At 38.6% G+C, this 14473-nt stretch overlaps 1 protein-coding gene across 1 annotated transcript in view; it reads left to right on the top strand.

Moving 5' to 3' along the window:
* The window catches only part of PCNX2 (pecanex 2), a 150885-nt gene that overhangs the window by 76692 nt on the left and 59720 nt on the right, over positions 1–14473 (top strand). The window contains exon 21 of the mRNA XM_041485485.1: positions 3086–3263. Within this exon, the coding sequence (XP_041341419.1) occupies positions 3086–3263 (178 nt within the window). The remainder of the gene's footprint in view (positions 1–3085; positions 3264–14473) is intronic.

Genomic DNA, 14473 nt, shown 5'->3' on the forward strand with positions numbered 1-14473 from the left:
CCTAACTGGGGATTTTTAACACTATGCCTTAGTCTCCCAAAGGAGTTATCAGAAGCTTCACCACACAAGTCTTTTAAGGCTGAATGAAATATTAAACAGTGTAGAAAGGTGGGTAGTCCTGCATTAAGAGTAGTTTGAAAAAGGTGGGGGTAGGGGTTTTGACAAAGTCTGATGTCTTAGATATTAAGCAGGACTGGTGATGCTGATCCATGGTCTCACAGTATGATCCTTGCAGACAGCCTTTTATGGTAAGTATTTTAGTCAGTGACTTGCCTACTGCAGATATTCAGCAGGCTTAGTGACTGCAGTATCCCCAGTGAGCAGAGTTTCTGCAGTCTTTTTATCAGAATGACAGTGATGCAGATGATAAAACAAAGACACAGCCTTGGAATGTTCCAGTAGCAAGAAAAACTGCTGGGAGGTGGGGCAGAGTTCCTCAATATCCATAAGAATGCACAGTCTTAATTTCAAATATTAGATAAAAGAACTTTGATGTAAATATTTCATGTTGATTTAATTATTTCTCTCTCTTGAGGAGCAGCGCAGCTTTAGGAACTACACAACTATAAGGAAAAGGCACAGCCCCTGCTTTTAGGCAGCCCCTTTAGTTTGAAACTTGGACTAGGGCATTAGTCAAATTATCTGCAGACATTAGTCAAATTATCTCCCAGACAACTACTTTTGCAGAGAGACTCTCACCAGTCACTCACTGATAGCCTCTGTAGTTCCCCACTGACCTTTCCCCCCACCCCAGGCACTTGGAAGATGCTACAGCCAAGGTGCTTCAAGAGTTCAGGTGTATTGTCCAGGGTGACACTGAATCCACACTCATCCCTCTATTTAGCTCTGCAAGGCTGGGAGAATTAAACGTAGTCAGAATGCCATTTGTTACTAGCTAGCAGACGTGACTGAATACATGCACGGAGCAAATATGTAAGGTTAGGAAGGTGCTATTTTTACATAGTCATTCCTCCAAGCTAGATTGCACTTTAAAGTATCACCTCCCTCAAGTGTTCAGAAGAAATGAGTCAGACCCCCAGAAGTCTTGAGATTAAAGAAAGTAATTACATTTGTCTGCCTCTGATTGTTTGGCCTGTGGGGGAATACCACAGCAGTCCTTTCCTTCCCCATCCCCCTTGTGTCTGTGTGATCACCTGTGTAAAACCTGCTCTCTCCTTTTCCTTGTAACTCTGGTCTATCCACGAAACTCCCAGTATGCCTTTTCCTCTGTCTCTCGGCTTTAATACCTTCTCCCTAGGCCATCCAAATGCCACATGCAAAGCATTCAGCTTCAGATCCCACCTCTTTCTGAACTCTGTAAAAACATGAGGCATCCTGGATTCTCCTTGCTATTTCCATATACAGTGTTACTGAGGGCTTTAATGCATAAATACCTGTTTTCTGTTGCTGGAACATTCCTTAGTTATTGACCACCCAAGGATCAGACCGCATGATGCTGTAGGGAAGGGAAGACACACTCCCGCTCTGTGTCTCAAAGTGTCTGAGGTGGTACATTTTGTGTGATTCCATGTCAGAGTTTTCCTCAAATTGAACTTATCTTTTAAAGAAGCTTCACCTAGCATTGTGATTTAAAGGACTGCAGCAGTTTGTTTCTTGAGGAGGCAGAACAGCTCCTTTATAGTCAGGAGTTCACTTGAGCTTTCCAGACCCTGGTGTGCTGGTTATTAACAGGACCCATGCTGACAGTGTCTGCCCCTGTTACCTGCCAAAGAGGCACTGGAAATCAGCCCCCCTTCTCACGCTCTCTTGCATCTTTTCCCAGGAGTTAAGGTCCCAGGAAAAGCACCTTGTGTGGCAGTATTCTAAAAGAAGAAGGAATAACGAGCAAATTAATTTTTGTTACCCCTGAATGTATTATTTTGTAAAGTGTAATTTTTTGGTGAAAGTTTCATCATGGTAACAGGCACATTGAATAAAAAGTCTTCCTTTTGCTCTATAATCTATAAGTTTCCATGTGAACAGTTCTCCATGTTGCAAAAATTTTCTTCTTTCTGAAGAATGAGATATGCAGCTGGTTCATATAGAATACACTAAGGATGGCTTCTGTTGGCTTCAGAATCTATTTAGCTTAGTCATTAGCTTTTCTATTCAGAAATGTGAGGCAAATTGAAAATAACAGCTTTGACAAGGTGGGAAATAAGGTCAGCTTGGTGTTTCATTCCAACAATAATGCCCTGCTGATCCTTTAGAATGACCAGCACTCAAAATAAAGTTGCAGCTGTATTATGGGAGATACACAAAAATTAATAAATGCCACATAAAATAAAATCAGCTTGGAAAATAGGAATCTTGCTAGGATGGTGGGAACCTGTTGAGAATTTTCTAGCCTGCCAAGTGTCAGTTATGGCAGCAGGTATTCCCTTGCTTAGCAGCAGGATGAAGGAGAACCTTCCATGCATTTTGCAAACACCTGACCTACTTTCTCATTCATTATGCATTGAAGTCCCCACATTTTGGAAGACATAGGTGCAACACAGGTTCTTTGATCTGATGAACTACTATATAGAATATTCAACTTTCTGATCAAGAACTGTGGTAAGAATTTCAAACACTTCACATCTATCTGTAACTCTATCCAGAATTTTGGCAGCGCATAATGAAATTACAAGTAAAATTATAAATTCTGTCATCAGGTGAAATTTCTTGTAAATAAAAAAAAAAAAAAGAGTTCACGATTTTTTTTTTTTTAAAATTACAGTAATGTATTAATAAAAGTGCCAAGGTATTTCCTGGACTGAAATTTTACTTTAAGAGGGATATAAAAATGTCTGGTCTAGATTCTTGGGTTTTAGTAGTCAGTACTACTCTTTTTAGTACAGAGTTTGTTCTTTTTTACAACTTACAAATGTGTCATAATGATAAGGGAAAAATACAAAATTTCACATAAGTAAAATAAATGTGATGATTTCTGATATTACTTTTGTATCCTTTTAATAAATAAGATATGTAGATTTAGATATGCATAGCAATCTAAAATACATCTGGTACAGATATTTGTATTTAAGAGCTTCTTAATTTAATGCCTTATGACTTGATTAGGTTTTTCTCTCTGCTTTTCTTACAGCTGTGACATTATCCTGATAACAGTTGCGGGGATGAAACTCCTCCGCTCCTCATTCTGTAATCCTATTAATCAGTTTGTTACTTTGAGCTTTACTGTGATCTTCTTCCGATTTGACTACAGAGATATTTCAGAAAATTTCTTGCTGGATTTCTTCATGATGTCCATTGTGTTTCATAAGGCAAGTTTTAGAGCTCCTATAATTTCTTTGGGAAAAAATATATTTTCAGTGTCACCTGGCTGATCAATACATGTTAGTACATTTTAAAAGTAATGAATGTATAAATAGACTCAAATTATTGGTATTATAGAGGAAAAAATCTTTTAAATGGAAAAAAAAAGGCTTTGATTAAGTGTTTTTTCTGGCTTTGTGCAAAATTTTTTTCATCTACTTTTTGTTCACGTGTTGCTATATAAAGTTCAGAATTGTTGTTTTCAAGAGGAGAATCCTCAATGAGTTTGAAAGAGCCTCTTGGGTCATTAGTGCAGGACTGCCCTCCAGATCAATCGCCTGGTGTTTTTATCTCGGTTTCCTTTGAATGCCTCTAGTGGTTGACTCAACAACTTCCTTTGGGAAATTATTCCATTATCTAATCACCCTCATGATAATAAATGTTTTCCTAATGTCAGCCTTAACGTTTTTATTTTCCTATTTTCAGTCTCTTATCCTTGTGTTGCTGCCCCTAACCTTAACCTCAGTGCTTCTTCCTCTCTATTACATTGTTAACTCTTGAAGTGTGCTCCAGTTGAGTTGATTTTAAAACTACCAAACCCTTCCTGCATCAGTCAGGTCAGACCCTGTCTTTATTTGGAATCTAAGCTGTTTCACTGAAAGAATTAGACTTAACTGATACCTTGAGAAAACATGCGAAAGTACTGAAAGTATTCGTCCAGGGGTAATTCTAGTGACGTGTTTGGTTTTGTTATTTGTTTTACTTGGGTTTTTTCACTTAGGCTCCTCTGTTTGGTTTCTTTTTCTAAAATATTCCTACTATGTGTGAGTATGACTCAGTTCGCATCCCTTAGTTTGTGAGAGAAGAAAGGCATGGTTCCATGTTGATTGCTGCATGTGCTGTGGAGATATTTAGCCCTTCTACACAAGGAATATCAGCTCATACTGCTGTCTATGCCCACCTGGAAATTTCAGGCTTTTCATGGAAAGGTCCAGTTAATCGGTGTTACGTTGGGAGTTTCCAGTCATTTAGGGAAAGAGTGAAGGAGAAATTAAATGCTTTTCCAGGTTTATTTCTGTGCTGTTGTAAGGGAGGATGAGAAAGGAGGAGTCACAATTTGGTGAGGCAACTTGAGCTCACACTTTTTGCTGAACTCTTGGACCACACTCCAGCAGAAGCTTCACCTGCTTTGAGCTTTCACCCTCAGAATTGTTGTTCTGCTTTCTCTCTGCTGGGGTGAGAAAGCAAGGGCTGGGGAGAAAGGGCAAAAGAGGAGGAGTAGAAGAGATGAGACAAAACTCTGCTTTAACAAGATCCACCTCCACCATACTCTGATCCTAAAACAGGACTAGAGTAATTTTTTTAAGCTTCTTAGCTTAAAGATAACCAGCGAAGGCAATGCAGAGTTTGCTCGCATTATGCCACTTTTCAGTATTTGTTTCATTACCATGTTCCCTAGAGGAAGGGGTAAATTTTTGTCTCCAGAGAAGTTTATCACTGCTAAGTCTCATGTCTGAATGATGACTTTCTTAGTCCTAAAACTCATTCTCTAAAAACCTCTTTACAGGATCAAAAAGTTAGCATGCCAGAATTGGAAGTTCCACTGTTTGCTAATTCTTTTGAATTCTCATGAGCATATCACAAAATACTGCTGTGAATTATTGTGTGCTTTTGTAAGAAAGAGATATAACATCTATTCAGTAGGATTTTTGCAGAGTTACTTCGGTAGATTGAAGCTACTATTTACAGTAGAAAGACTAGTGTTAGCAATGAGATTGAGATAACAAAGGATGCTTAATAAATTGAGCAGAGATGTTTGCTAGAATAACTACTGCTCTACTAGACTGAAGGCTGTACTGCAGACATGTTTTGAAAATGTGGTTTTAGCATTGATCTTCCATGTTCATATCTAACAATATCTGAAATTTTGCAGGTCATTAGTTCAGCGAGTGGTATTGTCCTTGTTCCATTTAAAAATTCTAAGTCAAACAGTTGAATTATTTATATTACAAAAGCACATGCACAGTTTCACAATGATCGTTAGATCCAATATGAAAAATAGCATTGCAGATGATAGCAATTAAATTCCTTTTAATTTCAAATCATGAAGGGCATTACTTCTCTTTACCCTAATTAAGACTTGAGCTTTAATTGGCTCAGCATTGTGGAACTTCAGTAAAGGATATGATCACTTGAGGATAAAGATGATGTGTGTTTATTTCATACTATAGCCTCTAAGCAAGCTGCATCCACCTTTGTTCCTGAAAGCTTTATGGGTCTTCACAGATTCTGTCTGTATTTCAGTCATTTTTATGTTTGCACTTATTTTTTACACTACAAACAAAATCTGAAATACTGTCTGTTACTGTCACCTTTAGCTATGCAGAGGTTATTACACAGCCATGACTGATTTCTGTTTACACGTTGAAAATGTCAGTTTGGCACTCTCTTAATTAGGGAACACTAGAAGCACTGTCTTAGTCGCAGTGCTGGCAATTTTTAAGCAAGCTTACCCCACAAAAAGCTTTGCATCCTTTCAAAACATGGTGGTAATGTTTTTTTCTTCTACCAGGCACTGGGGAAGAACGCTCTAAATTCAACAGACATTCTCAACTGCACTAGTCACTCTTGATGCAGATTATGTGGAATAAACTTTGCTAATAATGTTTGGTAGAGTATTTCTAAATAGCTCACTGATTGTGCTTCCCTTCTTTTCCCCATTGTGCTGTTAATTTAATGTAGTTTAGTCAAATCAGAAACTCCAAATGAGCATACTGCGCCCTGAGCAAGCTGGGATACGGAAGTCCGAATTGCTGCTCACAGATTTTCATCTCTCTTAGCCAAAACACCCACACTGAGGTAACACAGAGAACAAGAGAGTCTACTCAGTTCTATTCCTGAGATTTTTTTTTAAATTTTTTGTCTTTTTAACATCATGAGACTTACTAATGTGACACAGTTAATTCAATTATTTAAAAAAAAATGATTAGCTGTTTACATTTTGAAAATTCACAGAATGTGAAAACACTAAATGTTTATTTAGGCATATGCAGAGTGTGCTATTTTGTATTTCAAATTGCCTTGGGAAGGCAGCAAGATAAACATTTAGGAAATATTTTCTTACTTGTTTTTGAGAATGATTGCAGCTTTTAATTCAAGTGAAACAGGACTTCTCCATCTTTCTTAAATTATGACTTTCCATGTAGTGAGACCAGGTTGTGTCCTTGACTACAACCTGGGAATCTTCTGCCCAAAACTCCTGTTGTCTATAATCTTTAAATCAGAGCTGAATGGCCTTTTAAAAGTTTGTGGTTCCTCATTCAACATGTGTGGGTGTAATGCTCTGATGTATACTCTGCAGGAAGTCAAACCAGATAATCGAGACAGTCGTGGTCTACATGACTCCATATAAACTTTTAAACGAGCCAGTTGTTCTCCCTGGATGTTTTAGGAGATAATATCAGTGCAAAGGTTAATAAGAATGTTCATATTAAGTGAAAATGGAAACCCACAAAAAACTGAGCATGTATTCTTCATAGGCATAACAAAAATGGAATATATAATAGCACTTAGGAGATTTCTTCCTAGACTTTTAACACTAGGAAAAATTCTGAGAGTCCTTCTTGTCCTTCTTGTAAAAAAAAAAAAAAAAAAAAAAAAAAAAAAAAAAAAAAAAAAAAAAAAAGTGAAAATATTAAATGGTTCAAATAGTTTATTTGGAACTGATGAAAAGATGGGCCTTTCTTCCATTCTTTTGCAGTCTACTGACATAATATTTAACTGAGGAAAAGCTCTAACATATGCAAAAGCTTTCAGAGGAAGAGCATATGGATGGTTAAGTGATATTATGGCTCATCCAGTCCATTTTTCTTCAGTTTGAAAAAAACAAACAAAAAGTAAAACAGTAATGTGCCCAGCACTGCCTTCCGTGGCAGATGTGTGAGATGCTTTTGGAGCGTGTCTGGAGTAGCTGGTCAAGAATGAACCAGTATTTAAGTGTGAAGTAGAGATGAATGCAAATAATTCAAACAGCAGGGATATCAGTTTGGAGCTGGCTGAATATTAACAAGGATGCTCAGGGCAGGACTTGTCCCCAGCTCTTTTGCTGTGCTCTGTTAAAAATGCCGTTTTATGTTTTATCCAGTGCTACAGGCATCCTCTAAATTTTGCTCGTGGAAAGGAGCCATAGTATCTCCCTGAACTGCTTTTGGAACCTCAAGGAGAGCTGATGCTGAGCTGAAGGAGCAAAGACAGCAAAACCCTCTGTACTGTGCTGTGGATGCTCCTGGCTGTAGTATGCTCTTGGCTACTACAAAAGCCTAGTGGGAGGTTCTTGCCAGTCCCTTCACTGATGGGATCATGCTGCTAAACTGGCTCTTACCAGCAACTTTTTCATCTCTACAGCACAACTAAGAAATTATACTTTTACTTTGGAATATGGAATTTTGACAAATCCGTGCAGCTTCCTTTAAGCCTTAAAGAGTGAGCCACCCCTAGCTTACACACTCGTCTACCACACAGATCTGAATGGGAATGATAAGCCCAGGTGCCATTAACCTTCTAATGTACAGGACTACAACTTAGCTCTTTCACTCTCTTGCATGTTACTGTCAGGTAGTTTAATGGCCTCCTAATTTGTGTGTGTGTATGAACTAATTAGCAATACAAAAATATGAAATCACCTTATATTTTCTTATCATCAAGTCTTCTGAGGGTTCTGAATTTGTCTTCATGCATAAGTCAAAATAATCAAAGAAGCAGAGCTTGTTAAATTTGCCTTCATTAACACTGAATTTATTTGCCTAAGTACTCTTATTCCTGCTGAGCTCACTTAAATATACAATTTCCCTGTTTGATATTTTTTCTTCTTTCCCAGAATACATTTTCCAGCTAAAAAGGAATCCACATTTTTATAAGAATTTTTTTCTCTTTCTGTATATTTCTTTCTCATGTAGTATCCAAGATCACATGCTTATGAAAGATGATCTTTGTCAAAGTAGATCCAGCTAATGCAGTCAGTTTGTAGCAACCTGGCAGACCTTTGCTGATCAGGCTTAACTTTCAACATCTGCAACACAATCCCTTGGACAGGAAAGAAATTGTGTGTTATCTTGTTTTCCTTCATTTTATGAGAAAGTGCTGCCAAGTGCATTGACCTTCCTGGTGCTTTGTTGAAGTCGAATAATTAACCTATTGGATCTTTTTATTGCCTTTGTGGCAATAAAACTCTTGGTTAGTTGGCATGTCTCATTGATTTAGGTGTGACATATAATTCAAAAGCCTCCCTCTTTTTCCTTTCCTATTCTGATTTTTCATCTTTCTCTAAATCTGATGGTTCACTTCAAAGCTTCTGGGTCTAAGTCACTAATTTATATTTGAATCCATTCCTTGCCATTTGTGCATACTGAAATCCAATGTCTTAGTTATCTGTACTCTCTTGGCTCACATCTGTTTCCTCAACTTTTGATATCTGGCATATAAACCCTTTTAAGACACTTTCTGCTGAGTAAAATACCCAAGGCTACATCTGATATTTGACAGGATAATCCCACTGGTATTTTCCATAGACTCCTTAACTCTCTTGGGCACTATACAGTTCATATTTCCTCTTAGTATTGGAGGAATGGTTTAATTGATTTTTCATTCAGCCTTCTGTCACTGACCTCTTTGTCAGACTTCATTCATTGCACTATTCCCAATTTACCTTTTCTTTTCTTTTTTTTTTCTTTTTTTTTGGTGTTTTTTAAATTTTCTCTACAATGGGTCAAGTGCATTTGGGGGTTCAGGGAGATGCAGACCTACTTCCTGGGTCAGTATGGCTCAGTATGCACTGCGGTCTCTGTTCATGTGCATTTGTGCTGATAGAGGCCTGTTCTGTCTGTGTTGATGCAGGCGCTGAAAGAAAACTCTGGAATACTTCAGTGCAAACTTGGTATTTTTTCTTATGTCCACTTTTACCACAGAATGCTAGAATGGCTTGGGATGGAAGGGACTTCAAATATCATCAAGTTCCAACTCCCCTGCTATGGGCAGGGACACCTTCATGGGATCAGATTGCTCGAAGCCCCATCCAGCCTGGCCTTGAACACTTCCATGGATCAGCCTCCATCCACAGATTCTCTGGGCATTGTTCCAGTGCCTCACCACCCTCCTAGTGAAGAATTTCTTCCTAATACTTTATCTAAATCTCTTTTAGTTAAAAACCATTCCCCCTTCTCCTATCACTTCAGGGCCCTATTAAAAGCCCCTCTTTCCAGCTCTCTTTTAGGTCTCCTTTTGGTAACGGAAGGCTGCTTTAATGTCTCCCTTGAGCCTTCTCTTCACCAGACTGAACAGCCCAGCTCCCTCAGCCTTTTCTTCATAGGCGAGGCACTCCATCCTCTGACCATCCTCTGGACCCACTCTAACGTGTTCATGTCTTTCTTGGGCTGGGCACTCCAGAGCCAGATGCAGGGTTCCAGGTGGGATCTCACCAGAGCAGAGCAGAGGGACAGAATCCCCTCCCTGGCCCTGCTGCCCACACTGCCTTGGATGCAGCCCAGGGCACGTTTGGTTTCTGGGCTGGGAGTGCCCATGGCTGGGTCGTGTCCAGCCTCTCAGCCACCAGCACCCCCAAGCCCTTCTCACAGGGCTGCTCTCTTATCTGTTCTCTGAGCAACCTATATTTGTGCCTGGGATTGCCCCAACACAGATGGAGGGCCTTTAACTTGGCTTTGCTCAACTACATAAGGTTTGCCTGGGCCCAGTCCTTTAAAAAAGGAAATTTCTGGGAAGATACAGTGTTGGCAGAGTCCATGCCTGTGAAGGCTTTCCTGAAGATGCTTGAATCAGTGTAGCTAATGAGTGCACTCCCAGCTGCACTGATTTATTTTGCTTGTCTGGCCCTCTCCATATTAAACTGCTGAGCTCTGATCCCCTTTTGCCCGCCTTGGGATATATGTGAGTCTGGTTTTTTTACAATGCCACAGGTTCCTTCCCTGGGCTCTTGCTATCAGCTGACAATGTAGGGAAGAAGCAGCATCTGCCATGAGCAGATCCAGGGCTCTGTTAGGTTTTATCATCATCTTATTGTCATAATCTTTACCATAATTACATCTGGCTAATGTTTAACTTCAATTGTAAGGTTTTCAAGGCTTGCTGCTCAAACTGCTTAAAACATGCCTGTTTTGTACAGTGTCACTGTTAAGTGCTGAGTGCTGTGCTTGAGGAATATATTCTTTCCTCCAAGATTTGATATCAGATACTTGGGCTGATTATATTTTGATCTTCTTGTATGTATTGCATTAGAAAACGATTTTGAAGCCCACAGTATAAAGGCTTTGAGTGTCTGTAAGCGTGTGCAGATAAAGACATCCTGGAAAGTATTTGTTGTAGGTTCAAACACAGCTGTCCAAATACACCATAGAATGCCACAATGACTGAAGACATAAGCATTAAAAACCTTCAGTATTTCCAGTAAATCTTGTTTTACAGGATTTCATAGGTGAAGTTTGTTAAAATGGTATTAAATAAAACCCAAAAGTCAGTGATTTGCAAAACAAAGCCATGAACAAAATAAAATTATTCCACCAAGTTTAATTTTATGTCCTTAAACACATACACACTTACAGCTTTTCCCTCTTGATGTATATTCATTTTAATTTACATACCAAAAAAGAAAATAAAAGTATACCAGTAGGTATTAGAATTTAATTCTGAAAGCTGGAGTTTCCACTTGATCAGAATTAGCTTAACATGAAGAAGTAAATACTCCTCTCAGAGTCTCAGTTCAAATCATCGCACAGTCACAGAATCTAAAGAGGAATAGAAAGAAATACCTGTTCAAACTAAATAATTTCTTTCTGCACTTAACTTTTTTAATCTCAATTTGTGTTGCATGTAGAGCATATATATATATATATATATATATATGACTGTTATTTTTGTTTAAAACCTATGTGTGTATATATATTTTTAAAACAGAGAAAAATTTAAACTTAGCAAGAAAATGTTAATGTTTATGCATTATTTAGTCCCAGAGTTGCCAAGAAGTCTGCCCACACAAAATCCCAGCAGATGTCAAACACATAGAAGGGCCGCCAAAAGCTGAGAGCATTGCATAGTCTCCATCTCACATCATTTAAATTCAGGTGTTAACCTCTGCCTAGTTTATTCAAATCTACCAAACTGAGAAAAGGATACACAATTTTAGTGATGTTTCAGACTCCACAAATCTTTAACTGTTCATGTATGTTAACTAATTTCCATTAAATTTGTTTGTAATGGTGCTTAAATTTGTTTAAGTAAGAATAGCCAGATTTAAAGAAAATCCTGGGAAGATGAGTCTTTGCCTTTGCTTTTTTTATTACTCGCTGGTGCACCAGAAGTCTGTAGAGGCTTCAGAACTCATAGAAGACTTAAGGATGATTAAGGTAAAATGTGTGTCCACATAAAATAGACATGAAAGATGGATGCATACTCTGCACTTTTACTTGGTGGCACTGGGAATGTGCTGTTTAAATTCACCAAACATGCTGATAATTTAAAGTCTTTATCAAATTTAAAGTCTTTTTAAAAATGGTTTACTGTGTAAAACTGTCACATGCATAGAGATAGCTAGGAATATTAGAACTTTTATGCCCCCTACCTAATATATAATTATATATTAAAAGTAATATATCAACATGTAATGGTTTCTGCTTATTGTAACTGCAGCAAACACTGAAGATCTAATAAGGCTTAATAAAAATATTCTTTTATAAATCATTCTAAACTGGGATGCGGAGGTCTTATATGAAAATTAATCTTTTATATATGCTTAAGGAAATGGTTCTAAAAAGAGGGTTAAAATTCACCAGAGACTATTTTTTTTTCACCTTGACTTTAGATGGAAAGGTTCCTTCATTGTATCTAGCACTGCTACGCCTCTCCTTCCCTCATACAATCAAAAGTCTACCGGGGGTAATTTGTGTTTCAAAGAACCACAGAGGGGCTGAGGTGTCCCGTCAGGTCCCACGGAAGTGGAATTTTTCTAGTTTGGCTTGATGTGCTTTAAACTAATGCTTTGCTATGTAGGGTGTCTCAATTTCTCCATGCTTCCTCACAGCTCTCAGGGGCCTCTGACTTGAAGGGTTACTAGTAAAGCCCAAGCCAAGGAAGGCCATCCCTGTGCCCACTGTCACCAGGTCCCCTGCCCCATCCATCAGCAGGTCCATGTGATTTTTTTCCAGTTTGTGTGTTGCTGTCAATACACCTGTAGAAGTCCTTTCTGTGGCCTTTTACTTTCCTCAACAGATTCAGCTACAGGTGGACTTTGCCTTTTCTCTCTCCTTTGAATTCGTTGTGCATTGTTTCTGACAATTTAAAAGAGATGAAGGTTTTCCTCTTTAGCTCATGTCTTCAGATTACTGAAGGTTGAAATGCAGCTAGCTGTACTTGAAATAAGAGAATAGCTCAGCCTGGCTTATTTATAAAGGCAATTTTTAGCAGCTTCAGTTTCTTTCTGTGAGAAAAGATCTGTGAGTTCCCATATCAGATATAGGAGGAAGCATATTGCAAATTGGATGAAACTGGTAAGGAGAAACAGTTTCTCAGATTGTTTTAGCAAAATGAAAAAGAGAAAATGTAAAGCCAAGTCCTCCTTTCCTAAAGCTCAGATGTAGTTGGTAGATGACATCACCTTTAGCAATTATAGTTAGAGATGTAAAATGCTAATGGCATATTCCCCTGAAGGCATTTTGCAGAGCATGCCCTGGAAGCAGGGATTTAAGAGGTAATAGAGGCACTTGACAACTCTTAATGAAAGCAGTAGCTTGAAAATCACACATTTCCAGGCTTTTAAGTGTAGTGTTGTAAGGCTTTCAAAAACCAAGAGAGGTTCACTAAAGCATTCTCGCTTCATGTTCTCCAATGGAAATGAGCTCCTTTGCATGTCTTGTGGAAGTGTTAGCTGAGAGGAAAGTGTTGGAAGAAACAACAGCAAGTTCCAGTAGTGGGGAATGCAGAAGCAGTAGGACTTGCTAGATGCAACAGGGAACTTGGGTTCCACGGGCCAAGTTTTGTAAGGTGTAAATATTACAGAACAACTGAAAATTATATATTGGAACATGGAGCCATAAGGGTGTCCTCCTGGATTTGGTTTCCTAGAAAATGCAAAACTTGATTTTTATTTGAGATTTGAAAACCTTTTGATGAATTTTGTGCTTTGAGTACAGCTAGGGTGATTTATGACTCTGCGATGTCAGTCTCTAACTGGCAGAACTTTGCTGGGTTATGCTGCAGTTTTAAATTTTTGAAGTTTCAAATGCAAGTCATTAGCTTTTTCCAGCCCTTCACTTAAATCCTTTTTCAGATAAAATTTTTCTTCCAGCTGTTCACTGTGATGTTTCAGATAAATAAAATGTGAAACAAAGCAACTCCACAATCTGCTAAATAAGATTCAAATAAATAGATGTCCATTTGAGTTTCAGTTCAGTTTTACTTGCCTACTCTAATGTTGCAGTCTGCAAGTCACATGTAGTATTTTTGATAGGAAACAAAATTAGCAAGATACAAGTTTCTCAAACTAAGTAGGGGTGACCAGGCTGTGCATTGAAAGCATTGTAACAGCTTGATTTTTATGAGAGCTTTGGTGATTTTAAATAGTATATCTGTGCAAAGTAAGTGTAATCTATACTTTGTGTATTGCTCCTAATTTGAGTCAAGCCAAAGCAAAGAAAGTGGGTGAATCACTGCTTGTATTTCACCTGGAAGGTTTATTAGTTGTGACTACAGCTAGGGTGACACTGGTTGTACCAATTTAGCAGCTGCTGTTTGATGGGTTTGTAGCACAAAGACCAAAACAGGTCAATGCTACAAGTTCTTCTTGCTTCCCTCACACTTGGTATGCAGTTATTTACTACAGTCTGTGGAGAAGCTCAGTGAAACATCCTGTAAGTGCAGTGAAACATCCTGTAAGTGCCTTGCCACTGCAGATACAGATGGCCAAGGGGGACTTTGGGGGTGGTGACTTAAGGAGGGGTGAAAGGAGCTGGCCAGAGAAGGTCAGCTCTGACTGCCAGCATGCTCATACATTAAGTGTGCCCAGAGCCGTGCTCTGTCCCCAAGGCCAGCTGTTGTGGGGGAGCTTGTGTCTGTGCTGATGAGCTCTCCCAGTCTGTATGCAAGGTGCAGGTATGGAATTGCCACCTACAATGAACCATGAAGGGTTTTCATTTAAAAGAATTCCTGGAGATTGTTT

The sequence above is a fragment of the Pyrgilauda ruficollis genome, unplaced genomic scaffold (genome assembly GCF_017590135.1).
Source record: "Pyrgilauda ruficollis isolate IOZ18807 unplaced genomic scaffold, ASM1759013v1 scaffold70, whole genome shotgun sequence".
Classification (NCBI taxonomy): Eukaryota; Metazoa; Chordata; class Aves; order Passeriformes; family Passeridae; genus Pyrgilauda; species Pyrgilauda ruficollis.